This window comes from Artemia franciscana, chromosome 9, assembly GCF_032884065.1.
Source record: "Artemia franciscana chromosome 9, ASM3288406v1, whole genome shotgun sequence".
Taxonomy (NCBI): Eukaryota; Metazoa; Arthropoda; class Branchiopoda; order Anostraca; family Artemiidae; genus Artemia; species Artemia franciscana.
Genome location: NC_088871.1, coordinates 16,698,725 through 16,723,558, shown reverse-complemented (window position 1 = coordinate 16,723,558; position 24,834 = coordinate 16,698,725). Strand labels below are relative to the sequence as shown.

Here is a 24,834-nt window from a genome sequence, read left to right as displayed (position 1 = left end):
CTTGACTCCTAAAAATTAATGTCAGATCGAACTACAAAGTACACCACTAGAACCGCCTTGTCCGAAAAACAACACACTATAGTCCATAGTGACCGAAATATTGAAATAAATCATCTGGCACGATGATGCACCACACTTATCTTCTAACAAGATAGTACAACTAATTCGTATTTTGAAGTTACTTCTCTGGGATATAATGCCATATTAGACAGACCTCACTGCCTAATTCGATGTAGTTTTACATAAAGGATCGTTATAGTCCATTATGAATTAGGATTATGCAAGTTTCATCGGTATTATGGTTGTAGATAGCTGAAACCTAGTAAAGAACAAACCACTGCAAATAATAACTAAAAGTTAATCGCGGTTGAAGCGTTAGCTACAACCACGGCAACGCTAAAAAATGAAATCCTACGATTCTGAAAATGTTATTATTATCCTAATGTTTAGCTTATTTTTCATACGATTGGTCAGGTTTGCTGTTCTAAAAAACTTCCCCTTCTCCCAAATAAACTACCGTGTGCGTACTTGTTGGCATTACACACTGGGTGTGGAGATGCGAACACAGCCTTCACAAATACGAAAATTTACAATGTCTGTCTACGGATGTACAGATAATGAAAAAAGCTTCGTCTTTTGACTATAATCAAACCGTTTGAATAATTGTAGCTACATTGTCATACGAAAATGAAGCCTATGATATAGCTTAAACTAATCCCAGAAACAAGATTTATTTAATGTAAATTACAATAAACGTACATCTCATTTTCTAGGTAGACAGTAAGAATCTTCAAGATCGTGGCCGCTCTTTCTTTTCCTTGTACAATGCCAAGAGGGACACATTAGCAACCTTGACAACCTTGAAGCGTACACCTTAAAATAAAATATATCAGTCATAACAAGATTATTACCTTCCTGTTCTTGCAATATTAACCAGAAACCCTAGTACCTCTAGGTAAGTAGCACCTTCCGTAGAGAATGGAGATCAATAGCATGTGAAGTAATATGTCTTGACAAAAATTTCACCCATTTGATTTTTTTTTTTTTTTTTAATTCACAGATTCTTAATCAAAATAAATAACATTAAAACTGATTACAACAGAAACCAAGGTTAGGTTCACTTTAACTCTAGAGTATGATAAATTCCTTCGAATTCTTATAGGGGCATAACAAAACATCTTCCAGCTCATAACAGAAGGCAGATGGCTGCACAATCAAATTCATCCAAAAAGCAGAAAAAATAATCATGACAAGGATAAAAACAAATACATGGAAGTTGTTCATGCTTAAGCTGGTATAGCATATTCAACTTCCTTTCAAGGTCAACATTCAAAGATTCTGTTTTAGCAATTTTCTCTGCCTTTCACCATTACTGGATGCCCCTTTCAACATATGAGCGAATGAATGAATGTATTGAAAACCTATCAAGTTAAAAAAAAAAAAAAAAAAAAAAAAAAAAAAAAAAAAAAAAAAAAAAAATGTAAATCAACTTTATAGTAGCATGTCATTCTTGATCAGCTGCCTTTAATTACGTGAAAAAATCCAGAACAAGTATTATAATTCTAATTGTAGTTGCTATTGACGATGATTTATGCAACTTTTATTTGTTCATAAATTGCCGCATAAGGGTTAATGATATTATATTTTTCTGGTGTTTTGTGTTCCGACTCCAAGGTGGGAGGCAAAGTATATATTTGGCAAACAAAAAAAGCAAGGACCGAATTTCCTAGTGGTGAGCAATATGTATAGTTCTAGTAAAACGAAGCTTCAGAATAATAAATTAAGTATATAAAAGTTTTTTTTTTCAATTACTGAAAATATTCTCAAACACTATCTTTGAGCATCTATCCTAATTCAAAATTTGTCTATAACTAAAACAGCTGGGTGACTCTCACTGTTGTAAGCTGCTTTTAATTGCAATTACTCATAGTTGAAAGGGTAGAACAGTCGACGTCTATTCATGTCATACATTAAAAAGGTAAAATTATGGCCCTTGAAGGATAAATTTGCATTGGTGATTTTTAGAAAAATATAAATGCGCCTTTTTTCCAGAATATCTTCTTGAAGGAAATAATATTATTATACTTGACTAATTGAGCATCAAAAGCTACCAAGCATATCTACTTAATAACTACAACAAAATACTAGCCCAAAAACTCAAGGAAGGTTGATTCACAAGTTACTGATACACTGAACCTAAACTCTTAATAAAAAGCAGAAGCATACCAATAGATGATTTTAACATCAGGAGTAATATGGAGAAACATGCTATTAAATGGGAAGAAAAAACTCTTATAGACTTAGGTAGGTTATAGACTCTTGCGATGTTCGAAGTTAGAATACATTAGAAAACAGAAGTTAAGAACCTAGGTCGAAATAGAAATAAAAGGTAACATTTACACCCAGCAAATAAACAGGTGGGTTTTTTTAAAAAAAAAGAAGTATTGAAAGAGAAAAAAAGGTGGTTGAAATGGGTTTTATCACACTGGGTCTTGTCTTGTCTAACACAAAAGGACTTATCTGAAAGTACTGGCTCATTAATAGCCAAAACCATTTGCTGTAAGAAACAACAAAATCGCCAACACTTGCTGAAGAGACAAAAACAAGAATTAGCCCATAATTACAGTTTACTGTAATCTTTATGATGAGTAGCACAAACAATAAACTTTACCTGGAATGTCACCAACGGCGTGACCTTTGCGACCAAATCCAGCAACCAAAACTTCATCGTTTTCTTCGATGTAATTCAAGCAACCATCACGCGGAACGAAGGCAGTTATTTTCTTGCCGTTTTTAATCAGTTGAACTCTGACGCATTTACGAATGGCAGAATTAGGTTGTTTGGCTTCAACACCACTAAAAAGGAAAAGAAAACTGACTGTTATAATAAACAAAATAATAATCAAAATCGGGATGGTTTTAGTAGATTCATCTACTCTATCAAACAAAAATAAAATTCCGAAAATTAGATTTTTTTGCTGAACTAAACATGAATGAGAATTAACTTGAAAATCATAATGTAGATTTTGAAAGTGAAACTAATGTAGTGCAATATTTCAAGCAAGTTATACCATGTAATGACCCTTGAAATTGCAAAATCAAGCGTTAAGACAGAAATACTAAGACATGTTGGGGGTTACTACCTTTATTAGTTCTTTGTTGATTATTTGAACGCAAAACACCAATTTTTCTATGTTGTCCATCCACCCCTTCCAAAGGAACTTCCTAACCACCAGATCCATTAATACATGGAATGCACAGATGGGAACATCTCCTCGCAATACGTTATCAATTTAAGTTTTATTTGCCTCTTCTTCATTAGCTTTTTAAGTCTATAGATGTCATGGAGGGGGTCATTCACTTTTTCTTTGCTCCATTTCTTGTAATGACTATCATATATCCTCATTTGAAACCATTTGCGAGCAATAACAACATTTCTTCGGGATATTTATCATTAAGGTATAAAATATAGCTTCTAAATCGAAGGAAAGGGAAGTTGGTTTATGGGGTAGTTCAGTTGAAGAAAAAAATGTTTCTTTTTTTTTGGAAAGTATTTCCAAAGGCAAGATTGCAATTCGCAGATCTTTACAGCTCAAGTTATTACATACTGCAGAACTAAATTTACAGTGACAAAAAGCCAAGTCTTGGTTGTCGTTTTTTTTTTTTATTGTAAATATAGTCCTAGAGCAAGTATGGAAAAAGTTCCAAAGCTGCCAGTAGTAGAATTCGACAAAATTCCCAAAGATATTTTGACAGCTTTTCTTTGAGCAAAAAATATTCTTATATACAAAAATTGTATTTTCAGACGAAATCTACCAATGAATTTCAATATGCCATAAAAATGCAAAGTAGCTTTGGTATTACCCCACTTTGAGGATGGCAGGCTAAGACAATAATAGCTGAATCAGTCTCTGAATGGAAAAAATTACACTTGTTAGGGGAATTTTCAAAACAAATCCCAAAGGCCCAATCTCTAGCTCTCACCAATCCTGAATAAACAAGATATAAGGATCAAATACTTTTGATGCTGAATAAAGCTAGGTTAAAGCATCAAAAAACACAAGCAGCGCATTTTTAAGCCATAAATGTTTGTGTCATGTGTGATTCTCTTTTCCAAGAAGGAAATCTCTTGTGTCCCATTCTATAAGGGCAGGTGTGACTTATTTGACAGGCCAAATTACTGTGTATGCTTTCATTTTGATACCCATTATCAGCATGACGTTGGTTAAACTATTACTGAGCCAGATGAAATCGTGGAAGAAGTTCAAAGACTGTAGTAAATATTAAGTAAAAGGTGAAAAACAATAATTATATACCATAATTCTAAAGCAAAAGCTTATAAAACAATAAACTCGTTTTGATAGCTAAATTATAAAGGCGTTTCTTCTCTGATGAAAATAAAAGAAGAAAAGCAGTTATTCCAGATTTGAGATATTTTTAAAGTAAATAAACTTTCTTCTCCAGCTTAATTATTAAGGAGTTGGATGAGAATACCACTGAACTCTGCATCAAGATCTTCCCCTATCAGTAGAGGATTACGTTGGTCTAGTTTCTTTGCAAGTGATTAACAAGTAGGACACAAGCTATCCTTGACATTGACCTGACTCAAGCCTGACCACAAGACATAAATCTGAAAACTAAGACTTAAAGCAACTCTGACGAATCAAATCCATGCTAGATCAGTCTTCTGATTTTATATTAACACTTGTCAAATTTTCACAACGGATTTCACCAATTTACTTTTTATGTAAATAGTGGGGTTTTTCTTTTCATTTAAAAAATAAATATTAATCTTTATAGCAGTTAAAATTAATAAACGTGTCCATTAATGGCAACAGTATAGTTAGTGTTGACTTAACAGCAAGAAGTTCCAAATTTAGAGCTTCCTTGCACCATATTTTTTTACTAAAAATAACCTGTGGAATTGACACCAGGTATAACACCAATGGGGCAATACATCAGCAATGTATTGCCCCAGCCTTTTTCTTTTTATTCATGAGAAATTGTAAATTTCTTGAACAAAATTCTATCCATTGCAGCTAATAATTAAAAGAAAGTTCATTCTTTATCAAAAAGATCAAGTACTACAATGCAAAGCTAATTTTTGGTTCCACAAATCAATAAGCATGTTTGTTTGCAAGACGAAATTGCTAACATTGCTCTCCTGATCTAAGGTTTTTTTCACAATTTCATTTTTTTTTCTGTAAAGTGTGCTCTCAGGCATCAATGTAAAACAACGACATATCCTCTTAAAAACCAACAACTTACATAGCTTCATTAATGCTAATCACTAGAAAGAAAAATAGGATCACTAATTTAACATCAAAAGCAATAGCTTGCTTCTGCATAGCAACTTCAAACAAACTATCGATAGTTTGGAGTTTTCTTAATGTAAAAAAAATAAATAAATAATAATCATAAGATCTGCTATTAATCCTTTACCAAGACAAAGCCAAAATTTCAAGGGGTATCAGAGAATTTTCGTGGGAATCTGAAACCTTGAAGTGATTTTAGAAAACTACTACTTTCCTCAGTAGAACTTTGGACTAATCCAAGCAGAGAGGAATCCTTTAATACCTCCCTATGTGTACAGACAGATGATAGTAACCCTTCATTAAACAATAAAACATTCATTAAACAATAACATACAAATAAAAAAAAAATAGAGTTTTATTCACAAACACATTTTTGAAGGACCAGACTAAACCCTCTTCACTTCGTCTGCTACCTCAAGGAAAATTGGGATCTTAAAAATTTATTCTAATTGGCTTGCTCACTAGAATTAGAAATAACCCTAGAACACTTTAGATCAATACCAGTAAAATTGGAATAATAATAATAATAAAAAAAAAAAATCAATTTTGAAACATAACAAAAACAGACAAGTCAAAAGCTCTGATAGTTTGTCAACATGAGGAAGACATTTCTACACATTAAAATTATTGCATCATTATGCAATAAAAGCTTTGGACTAATATAATTTATTTGTATGCAAAATAAACAAAATTCGACTGCATTTGTTTTTTCTTTCATAAATTTCAACTTTTCCAATTAAAGACAGATTTAACAGGTTTTTTTCTTTTGTTACAATTAGTATATATAAAAAAAAAATCAATTTTGAAACATAACAAAAACAGACAAGTCAAAAGCTCTGATAGTTTGTCAACATGAAGAAGACATTTCTACACAATAAAATTATTGCATCATTAAGCAATGAAAGCTTTGGAGTAATATAATTTATTTGTATAGAAAATAAACAAAATTCAACTGCATTTGTTTTTTCTTTCATAAATTTCAACTTTCCCAATTAAAGACAGATTTAACAGGTTTTTTTTCTTTTGTTACAATTAGTATAATACCCTCATTCTTAAATTTAACCAGCTTAACCACTATTTTACAAATGGCAGTGTGGAATTCAAAATTCAGAAAGTTGAACTATGCATAGCAAGTCCTGTTATGTTAGTATTATGTTCCTTTTTCTGTCACTATGCAGTAACAATCCTGCACTTACTTTTTTGTTTTAATAAATGAGAACAATATCAAAGGGCTAAGTATACATACACTTTTTCAAGAACAATTCCCTTTGCATGAGAAGCACCTCCAAAAGGGTTAGCCTTCCATCTTGTGCCTAAATGGGCCTTCTTGTATTCTTTGTCATTCCATCTTTGGTCACGTCTGTGATTAACGTGTTTCCTGGCTGTTCTTAGACCACTTGGCTTGCCTGAATAAGAAAAAGACAAGTAAAGTATGAGACCAGCAAATTTTTTAGGCAAGAAGTTGATGACAAATTACAACTAAGGTACCACATTTTTTTGTAAAATCATGTAGGTTTCACCTCAAAAATACTTCTATACTTCTAACTCTTTGCCTATTAGCACAGATTCTAGTTCTTACGATGTTTTTCATTACAAGTCCTACCAGGAGCCTGGAGATAGCTTAACAGTGGTCTACTGCTCAAAAGTCATAGTAATGAGTCAGAACAGGCTTAAAAGGACATTCACAGGCTTTAATATAAGCTGATAAGAAATGGCAGCGCTTTTTTTGTATCAAGTACCCAGCATGTAAATATGGATTAACATCTGTTAACACTCAAAATCCAAGTGTTGAGAATATTGTACATGTTACAATAAATAGCATGAAAAACGAGATCTTTGACAAAATCCCATCTCAAGCAGTCCAGACAGTAGTTCTTCAAGAGACAACAAGCATCAAAGGCAAACTTACCCAGCATCTTGATAGTGAGATTCAGCACCACTTTTCTGAAGAAAGGGACAGACAACATAGAGCCCTTAACATTGTTGCGTGTGTGGTTCCTCCACAACCCAATGACCAGCTATTCATCATGTCTTATATTGATCAAAAGTATAAGCTCAGAGACGTTCACATCAATAATGTGAGAAGACTTCAAATCCCTACTAACTCTCTCATCTGCACACCCTCCTCCTGTTCTTTTTACTGTCCCTAGTCTAGACATCAAAAGGTCAATCATCAACCAATCCCGCGAGCTCCATAAGGATATACAATTTTGTGGTGATACATCCAAGACAGAGAGAAACAGGAGAAAGGCCTTAGTTGTTCAAGGGCCAAAATGTTCCAAAAAACGAGAAGCCCCACCCTCGCCCCCTCCAAACCAATCCACAATGGATACCTAGTTATTTCATTGCATCTTCATGTAAATAGTTTTGTTTCCCCAGTGCTTTGTTTTGATAAATTGTCAGTTGATACTTCTTGTGAAGCTTCATCCAATCCTTCTCCAAATGCTTCAAATGTTGATCTAAGTGTTATTTCTGCTAATGATAATTCAAATGTTCTATCTAATAATTTGTTCATGTTCACTCTAGTTCAGCATTGTCGAGTGATAGCCATGAGAGGAAAATTTTCAAGTAAGTCAACCTGCATGTGTTCCCCAGCAAGAACCTCCAACAGGTACGACTCTAGTTCGGCATTTGTGAAGGGACACACATGCACGGAAAGGTGTAGCATAAATGGGAGACAGTAACAACGGCAATCAAAGGGATAAAATTAACCCTTGACTGGGCTGCCCACTTAATTGAACAATCTGTCTTGGCTTTTTTCTACAATTGGCCATGACTTTGACTTTTCCCACAACTATTCCCTTTTTTTTAAATTCAAAGTCAGAATTTCCCAAGTCAGAAGCCCCTTTATGGAAATAATTATCTGTGTTCTTTCAAGCAATTACATAAAATAAAAAACCTAGTTTTTTAACTGAAAGTAAGAGCGACATTAAAACTTAAAACGAACAGAAATTACTCCGTATATGAAATGGGTTGTCCCCTCCGCGATCCCTCGCTCTTTACACTAAAGCTTTTAATTGTATTAAAAAGCAGAATTGTGGCAAAGAGTCAAACTTTGGCGTAAAGAGCGAGGGATTGCAGAGGGACAACCCATTTCATGTACGGAGTAATTTCTGTTCGTTTTAAGTTTTAATGTCGCTCCTTACTTTCAGTAAAAAAAACTAGTTTTTTTTATGTTAATTTCTGAACGTTTTTGAATTAATGCATGTTTGATTTTGGCTCTCCACACATAAATTATTAAAATGAAATTTGCATATTAATTCCTTTTTGGCTAAATGGCTTTCTCTTAGTTTTGATCACACGATTTTGAGAAATAAGGGATGGGAAAGGAGACCTAGTTGCCATGCAATTTTTTGGTTACATAAAAAGGCAACTATAAATTTTTATTTTTAACGAATTTTTCTAGTAAAAAATATATGTAACTTAAGAATTATCTTATGTAACAAACTTTTATATTCTTTAATTTTTATTATGTATATGAGAGGGTTTGTACCCTCGTTAATACCTCGTTCTTTACACTAAATCGTAAGTTTTGTCCCAATTCTTTAAGAATGACCCCTGAATCAGAAAGGCTGTAGAATAAATAGTTGAAATTACTAAAAATACTATAGCATAAAGAGCAAGGTATTTATCTCCTCCTAAATACCTCGCTCTTTATGCTAAAGTATTTTTAGAACCCCTCATATGCATAATAATTTCTGTTCGTTTTAAGTTTCAATGCTACTCTTTACTTTCAATTGAAAAAAAACTTTTCCATGTTTATTTTTTCATTGTTTTTTTATAGTAATTTTAGAAAATCCTGCGCCCTTTTCATTGAATTTCTGTTCCCCCATGACATATTTCTCCATGGAAAGATCCTCCCACATAGCCCCCTCCCCTCAACCCCACCCCCAAAACCAAAAAAAAATCCCATGAAACCAACTGTACACTTCCCAGTAACCATTATTATATGTAAACACTGGTTGAAGTTTGTAACTTGCAGTCCCTCCCCCAGGGACTGTGGGGGAGTAAGTCATCCCCAAAGGCATAGTTATTATGGTTTTTGACTATGGCTTTTCATTTCCGTCAGAATGAGCCCTCTTGCGACATTCTAGGACCACTTGGTTGATACGATGACCCCTGGAAAAAAAACAAACAAATAAACATGCACCCATGATTTGTCTTCTGGCAAAAAATACGAAATTCCACTTTTTTGTAGATAGGAGCTTGTAAATTTTACTACAGGGTTCTCTGATACGCCAAATGCCATTGTGTGATTTTCGTTAAGATTCTGTGACTTTTAGGGGGTGTTTCCCCCTATTTTTAAAATAAGGCAAATTTTCTCAGGCTCGTAACTTTTGATGACAAAGACTAAATTTGATGAAATGTACATATTTAAAATCAGCATGAAACTCTGATTCTGTTGATGTATATTTTAGCATCAAAATTCCGTTTTTTAGAGTTTCGTCTACTGTTGAGACGGGTTGCTCCTTACTACAGTTTGTTACCACAAACTGTTTGAAAAGAAAATAATTCGGTATTTCGGGGCTTCTGACATTATTACTCCTTTGCGGAAGCTAGGCTCAAAATTGGAAAAGGATTGTATTTTTTCTCTGGGCCCCTTCCACCTCTTAGTTTGTTTATTTTCCGGTTAGTTTTCACCTGTTTTCACTTTACAGTTGTGTTATCTCTTAGCAGTTCTTTCGTTAGTTGAGTTATGGTTGTGGTATATAAGTTTTATCACTCGTATAGTTGTGTATTTTCAAATTATACTCCATAATAGAGAGGCTCCAAACACCCAGCATTGTATATTAAGCTCTGAATTTTACGTTTTTTTCTAACGTGACCAGATTCGTCCTGCGCCCTTTTCATTGAATTTTTCTTCCCCATAACATATTTCTGCAAGGAAAGATCCTCCCACATAGCCCCCTCCCCCAACCCTACCCCCAAAACCAAAAAATCCCCCTGAAAACGTCTGTACACTTCCCAATAACCATTATTATATGTAAACACTGGTCAAAGTTTGTAACTTGCAGCCCCTCCTCCAGGGACTGTGGGGGAGTAAGTCATCCCCAAAGACATAGTTCTTATGATTTTCGACTATGCTGAACAAAATGGCTATCTCAGAATTTTGATCTGTTGACTTTGGGAAAAAAATGAGTGTGGGAGGGGGCCTAGATGCCCTCCAATTTTTTTGGTCACTTAAAAAGGGCACTAGAACTTTTCATTTCCGTTAGAATGAGCCCTCTTGCGACATTCTAGGACCACTTGGTCGATACGATGATCCCTGAAAAAAAAAAAAAAAACCAATTAAACACACACCCATGATCTGTCTTCTGGCAAAAAATGCAAAATTCCACATTTTTGTAGATAGGAGCTTGAAACTTCTACAATAAGGTTCTATAATATGCTGAATCTGATGGTGTCATTTTCGTTTAGATCGTACGACTTTTAGGGGGTGTTTCCCCCTATTTTCCTAAATAAGGCAAATTTTCTCAGGCTCGTAACTTTTGATGGGTAAGACTAAAACTTGATGAAACTTATATATTTAAAATCAGCATTAAAATGCAATTCTTTTGATGTAGCTATTGATATCAAAATTCAATTTTTTAGAGTTTTGGTTACTATTGAGCCGGATTGCTCCTTACTACAGTTTGTTACCACAAACTGTTTGATGTTGACTGTCTGACAAATAAGCTTCTAGAGTCTGGAGTGCTTCTTAAGGATGAAGCAGCAAATGCTGCAAGTTTTGTTGAATTGTTACCAAAACATAGTTTTTTGGTGGTTACTGAAACACCCAGGATGTCCAGCGTTGTGCCACTAAGATGGTTAGCAGCATGAATAAATTTCTATACAATGAATGACTACATTGTTTTAAGCATATTTCTGGACATAGAGGGCCAGTTGATACCACCACTTTTGAATCAGTAGAAACATCCATTGAAGACAAGAAAATTGATAGAACTACAAAGAAGTAGAATTCTCATATGCTGAGAAACCAATAGGTGGTAACAGAGCCATAGGGAATTAAAAAAAAAATCAAAAGCTATTCTGAAAGGCTGCCTTCAAGGAGGAGCAAATTCTCTCTACATTGGGAGTCTAATTAAGGAATATTCTTTTGAATTACAACACTCTACTAAAATATCTATTACACAGATGAATTACAAACCCACATAAAAGTGAACACAGGAATAATAATGTGCCATAATACCTCTCATCTCAATGAAGAGATTACAAGTTATCACACTACAAGATCACAAGTTATTGAGTTTGACATGATTGTCTGGCTTTAGAAAAGAACAGGCAGTGAAGAGAATGGTACTATTCAAAATGATGTGTCTATCTTACCCAAAATATGCAAACACTAGACTGCAAAACAAATTCCTTTCCAATCACATAGTCAGCCTTTGCAACTTGCTTAGCCAGAATGCTGCTATGAGACCCACTGCTGAAGCCTTTGACTCCGCAGTTAAAGACTAGTGCAGATCACCTTGGCTCACAGTATGAGGTACACCTAACAAGTTGAGTTATCACCACTAGTGACTTGTGTTCACATAACTTGCCCTTATTGCTGACAAGTTTGATTTAGGGTAGTGTGTTTATAATCTATGATAAGCAAGACTCTTGAGAAATTAAAAACAGACAAAAATGCAAACTTAAATCTAATGAAGCCTTAAACAGACCATCATCTAATGACTAGCATATCACACATTTCTAATGGCTACAGTGCTTCCTGATGTCCACCAACAATATTTTCAATCATGTGAATAATAATATGCATTTGTTTGGTAATAATGCCATATTTTTTGACACTGCAAACCCACAGAACATCCTATTCAAAATAGATAAACTACAGGATTGAGCTTGGGAGACTGGGTTCTCCAAATCAATGCAATCACATGCTGTATTTTGCACCTTGGACCCAACAACTTAATTTCTATCTACTAGATTTTCAGTTCCATTACTAAAATAGGGAAACATCTATAGAATAGAAAAGAAAAAGGGGACATTGGTGTCATTATTGATGACAAGTTGATGTTCAACATGTTGTTTCCTGAGCAAATTAAACCATTTGCCTACTTAAAATGATCATCAGTAGCCAAAAGGAAACAATATTCTTAAAACTTTAGAGCTCTTGGTAGACCCCATCTAAACTCTGGCATGTGCCATGCTGGTCCCTCTCATTGGCAAGATGTAAGGCTCATCAAAAATCTTCAGAGGCAAGCAACAAAGTAAATAGAAAGCCCTAGCATAGCTTCATATGAGAACTACAGATGTATGCTAGCAATAGAAGGCAAAGTTCTACTTTAGCTACTTTTGGCTATCTTGGAAAGGGGTCAGGTTATGACAATGAAACTTTCAGGTAAGTCTGCAGGCTGAAGGTATTTTGAAGTATATACCTCTACTCCTTCTCTCTCTAGGGGGTCCTGAAATTTGACTACATGACAGGTCTATCCCTATTGAAATTTTGACAAAACAGCATCTCACCTTCATTCTCAGTTATCAGTTTCTTTTTCTCTGGCTTTAGTTCTTAAAATGTGATTCTTTTCACTTGAGCAGAATTTTAAGCCATATCAATGTTTTTTTTTGGAATTTGGGAAACATATTTGCACATCTTTAAAACCTTTTAAATTGGGACTGAGCAAAGTTTTGAAGCTGAAAACAATTTTGTTGTACTTCATTTAAGCAGAATATCTATTTTGCAAGGTTTCAATTCTATGACATACAGATTTTTAAGGGTCATGAAAGGCCAGGATCCTCTGAGGGAGGAGTGAAGGTAAGTACTTCAAAATACTTTCCTGTGACATACTTTAGCCTGCAGACCCATCTCTGGATGTTTTATTTTCTTAACCTAGCCCCTTTACAAGACAGCCAAAAGTAGGTAAAATAGAATTTTACCAATATGATAGTGACTTCAAATGGAAAACTCTTCTATCTTCAGTTGTAGCCATAGCTCCAGTCATCATTAAAAAAGATGACACTCAAGGAAGCTGCCAAAATTAAGCTTCTCATCAAGAATCTGTCAAATATACTTCAAGTCACAGAATCTGTCAAGTCACACACCACTGAAAGAAATTAAAGGGCTCAACTGTCAGCACTACCTCTATCCATATCAACTTGAAAAAATACCAACCATTTTTTAAATACCAACTTGACAAGGACTAAAAGAGGCAGTAAAAGTATAACTGGGAGTCATCATGTCAAGAGTAGCCCACTAAAGGTCCAGAAGCTCATAGTGGCTATCAGACATTGAAGGGCTTGATTACTGTATTTTCTACTGTATTTGTAACAAGGCAATAAAGTTTCAAGTAAATATTATGAAGTAAGAACTGTTTTCTTAACATGTTTTCAACTCAATAACCACTAATCTAGCCTTATATAACAAAATTCTAGTTTAGCTACTTTTGGCTATCAGTAATGAATTCAGGGCAAAAATTTAACTCTGGGAAGGTATTACCAAACTTCAATGTTAAACCGCTTTTGATTTAATTGCATTAAAAATTTGCATAATTGACAGGTCTATACCTATTGAAATTTTGACCAAACAACATTTGGTAAATTTTTCATTGTTCTTATTATTGACTTGCAAATAAAGTGAAAATATCATTTGATGCCTTGTTTTAAGTTCTTTGCAAATATAATTATCATTTCTATTCCAAATTCAGTAAAATTCTAGCTGATTGACTTTTGACCATCTCAGAAAGGGGTTAGGTTAGGAAAATGAAACTTTCAGGGATGGGTCTAAAGGCTAAAGTATGTCCTGGGAAGGGGTTTTTGAAGTACTCACCTCAAATCCTTATCCCTCTAGAGGGCCCTGAGAGTTGCCTACATGACAGGTCTATATCTATTGAAATTTTGACAAAACAACATTTTACTTTAATTTTCAGTTACCAGTTGCCTTTTAGGTAAAATTCTAGTTAATTGACTTCTTGCTATCTCAAAAAGGGTTTAGGTTAGGAAAATGAAACTTTCAGGGATGGGTCTACAGGCTAAAGTATTTCCAGGGAAGGTTTTTTAAAGTAACCACCTCTATTCCTTCTCCCTCTGGAGGGTCCTGAAATTTGCCTACATGACAGGTCTATATGATAGGTTTGCCTACATGACCTATTGAAATTTTGACAAAACAACATTTTAACTTAATTTTTAGTTATTAGTTGCTTTTTCTCTGCTTTTAGTTCTGGAAATGTGATTCCTGTTATTTGAGTAGAATTTTGAGCCACATCAATGTTTTTTTCAAAATTTAGGAATGAATTTGCATATCTTTAAGACCGTATAAAATGGAATTGGGCAAAATTATGAAGCTGAAAACAATTTTGCTGTACTTTGGTTAAGCAGAAGATCTATTTTGCAAGGTTTCACTTTTAAAAAACACATATTTTTGAAGGTCATTAAATGTCAGGGTCTTCTAGAGGGAAAAGGAGTCGAGGTGGGTACTTCACAATACCTTCCTGGGACAAACTTTAGCCTTTAGACCCATCCCTGAAAGTTTCATTTTCTTAACCTAGCCCCTTTCCAAGATTGCAAAAAATAAATCAACTAGAATTTTACCCCAGAATTAAATTTAAGCCCTTTTTGAGCTCTTGAAAACAAACAAAATATTTTAGTTTTTGAATATAAGAAGGCTTAAAACATTGGTTTTAAACTTAAAACAAAAAGGCCTAACCAAACCTATAAACAAACAAGATTTGTCATAGAAGTGATTGCTATATTTGTAAAGAGCTTAAAAACAGGCATCAAGTGATATGTTCAATTTATTTGTGAGCCAATAATGTGAACAACAAAACATTGGTAAAATTCTAGTTAATTGACTTCTTGTAATCTTGGAAAGGGTTTAGGTTAGGAAAGTGAAACTTTCAGGAATGAGTTTAGAGGCTAAAGTATTTTAAAGTACCCATTTCCACTTCTCCCCCTTCTAGAGGGCACTGAACTTGCCTACATGACAGGTCTGTACCTATTGAAATTTTGACAAAACAACATTTACCTTAATTTTCAGTCACTAGTTGCCTTTTCTCTGCATTTAGTTCTGAAAATGCAATTCCTGTTATTTGAGCACAATTTTGAGCCATATTAATGTTTTTTTTTCAAAATTTAGGAAATGTATTTGCATTTACTTAAAACCTTATAAAATGGAATTGAGCAAAGTTGTGAAGCTGAAAACAATTTGTTTTACTTCAATTAAGCAGAAGATCTATTTTGCAAGATTTCACTTTTTTAACACACATATTTTTCATCAAAGGTCAGGGCCCTCTAGAGGGAGGAGTGGAGGTAGTTGCTTTAAAATACCTTCCCGGGACATAACTTAGTCTGTAGATTCAACCCTGAAAGTTTCACTTTCCTAACATAAACTCTTTCTGAGATAGCAAAAAGTCAATTAACTAGAATTTTACCAAAACATTTTATATTAATTTCCAGTGATCATTTTCTTTTCTTTCTGGTTTACATTTCAAAAATAGAATTCCAGTTATTTGAGTTGAATTTTAAACCCTATCAATGTTTTTTTTTTTTTATTTAGGAAGTGAATTTGTGCATCTTTAAAACATCATAAGTTGGGGCTGAGCAGAGTTATGAAGTTGAAAACACTTCTGTTGTACTTCATTTAAGCAAATAATGCATTTTGCAAGGCTAGATTTTATAACACAACAATTTTTAAAGGCCAGGATCCTCCAAAGGGAGAAATAGTGGAGGCTGTTACTTCAAATACCTTCCCTTTCTTTTCATACTCTAATTACTTTGCAAAATACCCGAGAGCAGAATTTTACCACTTATACCCCTTAACCCTCTGATTTCACAGTTACAAGTTTACCAGAAATAGCATTGCTACTATTAAGTGGTAGGGCTAACCTGCCATCAGCTAGAATACTTAAGTAGGCTACCATGTAGGAAGGGAAATCTTATAAAATAAAATCTTTACTCAGTTTATTGGCATAAAAAGCATCTTTGAATACAAAAACACTTTCAAAAGATGCTAAGATAGGAGCTAAATTGCTTGAAATTACAAAAATACTTTACCCATTTTAACTTGTTTCTGTTTTTCTTCTTCAATAGGAAGCAGTTCCTACTGCTAGTCGATGCATTTAGATACAAAATGTAATCCCTTCAATGTTTGTTTTAAATCTGAAAGATGCATATTAAAAAAACACCATAATTTAATATACACATATTTTCAATTTGAACCTAGTCTAACTTGCTTATTATACTTGTTTAAAATATTTGTTCATAATTTTTCACAGCACGATTCTCCTTAATTTTATTTTTTTTTGCAAATGAATATATAGATGGTACTATTTATTCTCACATTTAAACTTCGATCGACAAGCAGGTGAGCCAGTTTGATAGTCAAGGTCAACTGACGGACAAAAAGTCTAAGAGATATATTAGACAATGGCTTCTAAGTTGGACTATAAAGTTGAAGAATGGTTGAGATGGGATAAGGTAAGATCCTCTGAATAATTGATATTATGACTGTGATAATTGATGGTTTGTTTTTGCACTAAAATTTTCAGAATGACTTTAGAACATTGGTTTAGGTTCAAATTTAAGCTAGGGTATTTAACTCTAAATAGCATAACAGTTGTAAACAAATACAGCTGGTATATCAAATACCCTATCCTAATTTGGACCTTAAACAAATTTTCTAAGGTTGTTCTCAAAATCAAAAGATTTCCAGAAGGAAACATGTTAGAACAAAAAGAGACATTCAGATTGCTAATCTCTTATTTTATTTTACCTTAAATTACAACTTGGAGCAATTGAAGAATTTTCCACCCTGTAGCATTGCTCAGCATTTCTTCAGAAATTGCCATGTGGATTGATTTGAAATTGTTTTGAATATTGAGTTGGTTTTATTGACTAGGGTTTATGTTCTGGTCTGGGATTCCAAGGTGTCCCATTCTAGCCTCCATTCCTTATTGCTTCACTCCTTGTCAAGTGAGACTTTGGATTCTTTGACAGTCTTACTGGATACAGTATGATTGCTCAGGGAGTTCCACTGGTCTACTACCCAGTTGGTTAGGAAGTGATGGTGTTCCCTCCTCTGAGCATTAACCTTTATGAGCTTCTTAGAATGACCCCTTGTCCACTGTGATGAATCAATGAAGAAGAGACCATGAATTGGATTGCTATGAATTAATTTGTAAGTGTTAATCATGTCACCCCTTTTTCTTTGGGAAGTCATACTGCATAAGTTCAGAGTTTGGAGTCTCATTGGGTAAGGAAGATGTTGGCACCCATCTACTATCTTTGTTGCTCTCCTCTGTACTTCCTCTATTGTCTCCTTGTCCACTTTGTAGAAGGGAGATACAATTGATATGCCAGTTTCTAGCCTTGGTCTGACAAGACTTTTGTATAGCTTGGTGATTGTTTGTGGAGATCTAGTTGTGAATATTTGTTTAATTGTCCCTAAAGCATGGTTTGCACTAGCTACAATCTTTTCAGTATGACTTTGAAACTGTAACTGGCAGTCAACTATGACACCCAAGTCTCTTTCCTCTGTAACTGCAACTAGGGGTTCTTTGACCAGTTATTTGGTTTTGCATGGTGTAAATATGTTTTTGATTTCTATTGCCAAAATGTAAAACTTTACATTTACTTGAATTAAATTAATTCATTGTCTAGCCCAGTCGTCCAGCTTGTCAAGATTGGCTTGGATTGAGGCAGCCTCCACCCAAGATAATGCTGCTCCAATGAGCTTAGAATCATCTGTGTAGAGTGTGAGAAAGTTTTGGAGTATTTCAGGAGCATCATTGATATATATGTTGAAAAGTGATGGCCCAAGCTTGGTTCCTTGGGGAACTCTGCTAAGAACAGGTATAGGTGATGATAGTACATGTACTCCTTTATCATTAATAACAGCAACTCTTTGGGTTTGTTCTCCCAGGAAGTCTACAATCCATTCAATGATGTCCAAGTGGATGTGACAAGCTTGAACCTTTCTTTTCAGCCTTAGGTGTGCAACTTCATCAAATGCTTTTGCTTGATCCAACAAAATCTTGTCCACAGGTGTCCCTTTTCCAGTATTTTGGGGACTTCATTGTATGACTGCATTAGGTTTGTGTCTGTGGAATGGCCATTTGGGAAACCATGCTGATTTGGAGACATGATGTTGTTGTATGTCAAGTGCTTGGTGACAGCATCATTTATGATTCCCTCAAGAATCTTTGAAGTTACTGATGTTAGACTTATTGGCCTATAATTTTCAGCTTTGTCTTTGGAGCCTTTCTTGTGTATTGGTATAACAATAGCTTTTTTCCATTCAGAGGGGACAACTTTTTCCTTTAGTGATTTCTAGAAGATTTTGGCTAAAGGTGAGGATATTAGTTCAGCAGTCTCTTTGAGTAGTCTTGGGTGTATATTGTCTGGTCCCTTCAACTTTGATGCATCAAGCTTTTTCAGTTGTTTTTGGACATCTGACTCAAAAATGACAACCATTGGCATTGTTACATTGACAGGATATTCCTGGGTATCTGGGATGTTTCTAGAGTTTTCCACTGTGTAGACTGAGGAATATTGTTTGTTTAAGGTTTCTGCTATCTCTGCATGATTGGTGATTTTGCCAGATGGCATGGTTAGGTATGGAATGGAATGTCGTATTGGCTTTCCTGATGATACATAATTCAAGAACTTCTTTGGATTAATTTTAGTTTCTGTACCAATGATATCTTCATGCTTTTTTATAGAGTATCTTGTAATCTTTCTCAGTCTATTCCTTGCTTTTTTGAATTTATCATATTGTTCTCAAGAATTGGTTTGCCTGTATTTTGCCCAGTATCTGTTCTTTCTGTTTATTTCCCGTTTTATGGAGCTTGTCAAGTAAGGTAGGGTGCATGGCCTCTTGATATATGAGACTGTGGTACATGTCTCCTCGTGCTTTAGCATTATTTCCTTGAAGAGATTCCAGCTGTCATTGCTTGACTTGTGCTCAAACAGTGCTTCCCAGTTGCAATTGTGCATTCTACTTAGTTCTTTGCGGATTTTCTTGTAATCAATATATTGTCTGCAAATATGGTTGGAAGAGGGTGGTGACAGTTGGAGAGCTGTTAAGAGACATACATGATCACTTGCACCAATCGGTGGTAAATTTTTTATACTTAGAATTTGATCTGGGTTGTCTGTGATTACTAGGTCAAGTAGCAAGGGTATTTGTCCATCTCTGTACCTTGTTGTTTTATGGTTTTGTTCCCATGTTTTCCTGTTCATCTTCCCTCTTTCTCTCCAATGGTCTTGTATAGCCCTAGGCTATATAAAAACTAACATCAAGCTTTTAAAATTGATGAAGTTCTTTCTTTAAATCTACAGCAAGTATCAATAAGTCATATTTACTTTATTCCCCTGTTTTCATTGATGGTTTTCAGTTCTCCATGGTTTTCAGATCCTTTCTAGAAGTATTAGTTTTTCTTGCTGTTTCTAAAATGCATTATATGAATATTAATAGTGCTGAAGGGAAGGGAAAAATTAGAAAAAAACAAAGTAGCCTATTTTTAAACTACAAATGGGTGATTGAATCTTAATGAATTTTGATATCTAGAAGGACCTTATGTCTCAGAGCTCTTATTTTAAATCCTGACCAGCATTAAGTCTCTGATTTTCCTTTTAAACCAATCTGTTGATTCTTAGTATTTTGCTAGAGCTCATGCCATATGAGATCTTGGCTCTTGGCTCTTCTGACCTTGTTACAAGTGCCATATGAGCTCTGAGCTCTTGTTTATTTATCAAACCTGTAGGCTGTCTCATACTGACTTGTAATTTAAGAATATTCTAAGTATAATCCATATTTGTGCAAAGATCGTTAAAATAAAAATAAAAACTTATCATTGATATTCAAAATTGTCTAAAAAAGGAAACAATTCATCTAGCCTACTTGAAAACACTTATAAATTTCTGATTTAGTTGGAATGACAGGGGTTGGCCTCAAAAGAGGCACTAAAAGGCACCTCTTTTATGTACCGTACCATATTTTTTTTTTGCTCCAGTTGTACCAATTTCATTTTTGTAATTCTAGAATTCTGTGACAAGAAGTGAGGTCAAGACATTAGTTGATAAAAATGATAATGAAGCATTGAATAGAATAATCATGAAAAGGTTGGAGTTTGGGACTGCTGGTCTGAGAGGAAGAATGGCTGCAGGCTATGGATGCATGAATGACCTTGTCATAATACAAACCAGCCAAGGTTTTGCAAGTTACCTACTTAAGACTAATCCTGACTGTATCAAGTCTGGTGTGGTTGTTGGCTTTGATGGCAGACACAATAGTTTAAGGTAAGCAGAGTCTTTGACAAATGTAAGACCCTCACTTGCCATTTCTGTTACCTCTATGCTTCAAACAGAAACAAGCTTGACAAAGTGTAAAATTACCTTAAATTATCTTAAATCACAGCTTGGAGTGAAATAAGGACTTTTGATCCTGTTGAATCACTCCTTCTGATGACAGTTGCATACGTGGTTGATTAGATTCTGGTGCATCCCAGTCAAATCTCCATGGTTTGTCACTCCACTCAGCATCCAGACGGCATTTGAATACATCTGTTGATTCAGCAGAAACAGTGTTCTCATTGAGGTTGTTCCAGAGGTTCACAATCCGGTTCGAGAAGGAGCTGCATCTTGGTTCAGTCCTTGCATGAAGTTTGCAGTTTGCAAATTCCTGCAACTTTGGCTTTAATTCAGTTACAGCTTCCAGCAAATATAAGGATTGTCAGTCTTGTAATGTCATGACATGACCCTGTTGTAAATTCAGCTGCCTCATAGTTGTACAATAGGGTGGTGCTTATATGGTGAAAAAAAAAATTCTAGGTCTTACCCCCTACATTTTTCCTTTCCATGTAAAAATACTACTGGGCAAGTATGAACCTTTTTAAATAATATTTAAAGGTAGCTCAATGGCCTAAAAGATTACAATATCGTTATTTAAAATGGATCATATTTAATGTAGAAGTCCATTTACTCAAAGCAATTTAATGAATGCAGATAAAATTATTCAGTATTATAGAAGTAATTGTCTGCAACTTTATTTGCATCATAATAATAATATTATTTTTCTTGAATTTCACATCTAATTTAATTAATTATTTATTGTAATATCAAAAATAGTGATGCAAATAATATAAATATTGTTACGCTTTTTATCAATACAATAGGACTAGTAAAATAATAGTAATAATGTAGAAATGTAAATTAATACTATGAAAATATAGTTTAAGCTAGTCAGTATAGTTAGTAGTCACAAATTAAGTACAGTATTTTGCATATTACTCAATTATTAGATGCAGAATGAGGAAGTCAGATGTTGATTGTTGACAGTGTTTCATTTTTGCTGTCAGGATATAACTTTTGATAGGTTTGGACCACTTGTAGTAGAAACTGCAACTTACTTTCATCTTTGGTAGTGTTTCCTATTAGTTCCTGAGCAGAAGCTGCCCCCTTTTTGCCATGATCATTGACAACACTGACTGACAAAACTGTCTCTGCTGCATGGATGTAGTCTTCTTGTTCTGCCCATTTGTCTAGGTCTATGTCCAGAAAACTATGCAGAAGATCCATTGTGTTAAACAGGGTCATGGACTTTGCTGAGAAAAATGTTTCAAATTTCTTTTCTTTGAATGTTTCTAAGTCCACAGATATTTTCCTTGTATGTTCATTCACAGGATGTTCTTCTTCAACAAGTTTTACTGCTTCCACCATTTGTTTCTCTCTGTCATAATCTGTGGAATCATTGACAAACGCCAGACCTACTATTTCTGGAGATAGATACTACAGATGCTTGGCCATCTTCATGGACGTCACTCTGGAAATTTCTGAATTGATTGCCGAATAGTTCAACAGTAATATTAATAATTGATAATCATAATATGGTGCACTAGCTGGTTTAAAAGCTGTCATCCATGCTCTCATATAAACACGTGCTGTAAAGATACACACATTTTGTAACCCCTTTTCTTCTCTCTTACTCAAATGAAAGTGCCCTCAGAACATCCAGATTTTCAGACTGTAGATGAACTTTGACAGCCACCATGCATGGTGTGTAGCCCCAGGTGCCATGAATTGAATTCTCCTCTCAAGAATCAGACCCAGAAAGATTATAGCTAGCTCCAATCATCCCTCCCTTGGTTGACTTTCTCTAAGGTAACGCTTAGCAACTAGTGGAACTGTCCTTGATATCTTGAACTGGCGTAGATACAGCGTCGTTTGACATTCCTGTTTCAAACTTGGATTGATCAAACAAACATCCAGTACTGTTGAAAATGAGTGAATATTGGAAAGAGCAGATATTGATCCAAGGCAAACTTGAAATACAGCACTGATGAGTAGCTCCATGATGTGATGCCTACATGCAAGGGAAAGAGAATTGACTAGGAAGTAAAATGCTTGGAATTTGGTAAAACCTTAATTTTTGTAATTTAAAAAACATGGATGCTATTGCAAAACTAGTTTGGATTTCTTCTGTTAAATAAGTAAGACTGAATCAGGCTAATGATTATTACTTACATTGGAAGATTAACATAAATTGTGTTTTTAAACAATATGTGAAACCATTGTATTTTGATATTCAAAACATTAATGTCATTGAGTTACCCCTAAATATTGAAATATAAGGGTGAAATTTTGCATGGTGTATTATTTTATGTACCTGAAGAAAATTAAAGAGCAAGAGAATGATATTTTCAAACTTGAAAAATAAGCTCCTCCCTACTGTAGGCTACAAGAACTCTTGATATAGCCAGTCTCTATCATCTTTATACTTTATGTAAAATTGATATTGATTCGTTTTATTTATCATTATATTATCTGGGGTATTAGCTCTGACTGTCCATTATAAAACAATTTTATAATGACACCTTAAATTTGTAGGTGAAAAGTTCTGGAGAATTAAAATGCCCAACAATTACCAACTGTTAGTTTTAACTGTCCATGCATGTATGTGTCAGATGGGGGTCATCAGGCCAAGTCCCTTCTTCTTGAAGACTCAATTTATTTTTATTAACTCCCTACATTTATATATAATTTGGCTGTTTTGTATTTCTAAACTCCCACTCCTCATTCCTTTAAAGTCTGATTTTAAAGCTTGATGAAAAAAAATATGTTAGAAATGTTTTCACCTTTTCTATTTTCATAAATGAAAAATTGTCAAAACCTTAAGGTAGAAATGTCAGTGTATGTCAATTAAATTTTCAACCCATGGTCATTTTTTTTTTTTTTTATTTAATTGCAAATTGTGATCTGGTCTTGAGAAGGCATGGGAGCTATCAGCCCTACTCATGTTAATTTTTGCTTGTTTTGATTCTGACTTGGCTATTTATTGTAATTTTGGTTTGTTTTGAGTTTCATTTATTTATTGATAGCGATTTGTGGTAGTTTTACACTTGAAAGATTATTTGACTTTATTTTTTCTCACTCTTGGCCCAAGAGAGCTCATTACTTTTCTTTGAAAAACTTGTCTTTCGGAAATAGTTTTTAAATCAATTAATTAAAACGATCATAAGTTACACTAAATTTTGTCCATAAATATGTAAGTATATATTGTTTTCAAGGGATACAGAACTTCAGTGCTTTTATTCCATGATGCCAAAAAAGTTAGAACTGTCAGAAGTTTTAATGATTATAAATCCTAACCTGTTTATCCATGAAAGGAATATGACTTCCAAGCTTTGTTAAAATTTGAGACCATGAGTTTCAAAATGCCATTTTTGGTTCAGTTTATATGGACTGACCAGCTTGTTTTGTCTTATCTTATAGATAAGATAATTGTACAAACTTGGGAGAAGGCTCAATTGTAAATTTGAAGTTCTGTTTCTCTTTTTGAGACTCGATATAGACTAGAGAGCAGCCTGACTTCCTTAAATACCCCCAGGTGCCCTACATGACAGGTTCCCCTTTGCTAAGTTAACAATACTGCATTGGCCAGGAATCAAATGTCACTAGCAAAGAAATTTTATTTGAATAAACTATATTTCATTCAAAATTTCATGCAAATAAAGTATCCCACACCTATTTAGTTGCAATTTAGGACTATGTAACTAAATAAAATATGCACAGATTTTAACGTCAGTTTCTCTTTACTGTTTATGGAAAAGTGGTATAGGCATTTTAATAAAAATAAAACAGATCCAATAAACTGAGGAGGATTGTAGAAAAAGTCTATAGTGTCTTACAGTGTGCCTGAAATTCAACCCTGACATTACTGAGCCTGCCAAATTGACCCTGCAAAACACAGCCTAAACAAAAATCAACCCAGTAAACCTCAACCTGAATAAAATTCAACCTAAGAAAATTAAAGCCATTAAAATTCAGTCAGCGCAAAATTATCAAAAACGGCAAAACTCGCAGCAACAAGTGTGAAAATTTTTATTTTTCTGTGAGATGAGATCTTGGGAGGACTGAGCTGCGTAAGAAATTTAATCATTGCTTCCTACCTTTTTTTCCTTCTTCTCCTTTTGTATAAAGAACCCACAGTGCAAATTAAGATCGGTTTTTGTTAGTGGAAGTAAAAATCTGTGTCAAGTTTGGCTGAGTGTAATTTTCCTTGGTATAGCTTTGCTGAGCTGAAATT

At 34.2% G+C, this 24,834-nt stretch overlaps 2 protein-coding genes across 2 annotated transcripts in view; one reads left to right on the top strand and one right to left on the bottom strand.

The window, feature by feature from the left end:
• Nucleotides 1-715: 715 nt before the first annotated feature.
• LOC136031065 (small ribosomal subunit protein uS12) lies at nt 716-16,425 on the bottom strand. The gene is made up of 4 exons (XM_065710311.1): nt 16,305-16,425; nt 6,562-6,721; nt 2,672-2,856; nt 716-873 (listed from the first exon to the last, which is right to left on the bottom strand). Exons 1-4 carry the CDS (start codon nt 16,306-16,308, stop codon nt 791-793), a joined length of 432 nt encoding a protein of 143 aa, XP_065566383.1. The 5' UTR covers nt 16,309-16,425; the 3' UTR covers nt 716-790.
• Nucleotides 16,426-16,584: 159 nt separating this feature from the next.
• The window catches only part of LOC136031064 (phosphopentomutase-like), a gene marked incomplete in the record, with an annotated part of 41,515 nt that continues 33,265 nt past the window's right edge, over nt 16,585-24,834 (top strand). Inside the window, 2 exon segments of the mRNA XM_065710310.1 lie at nt 16,585-16,727; nt 20,293-20,549. Coding sequence (XP_065566382.1) covers nt 16,677-16,727; nt 20,293-20,549 — 308 coding nt within the window.

Coding starts and splice junctions, on each gene's coding strand:
- LOC136031065 (XM_065710311.1), bottom strand. Junction 2,857..6,561: donor GGAATTGTTCTTGAAAAAGT/GTATGTATACTT, acceptor TTTCCTTTTTAG/TGGTGTTGAAGCCAAACAAC. Junction 874..2,671: donor CGCCGTTGGTGACATTCCAG/GTAAAGTTTATT, acceptor TTTTATTTTAAG/GTGTACGCTTCAAGGTTGTC.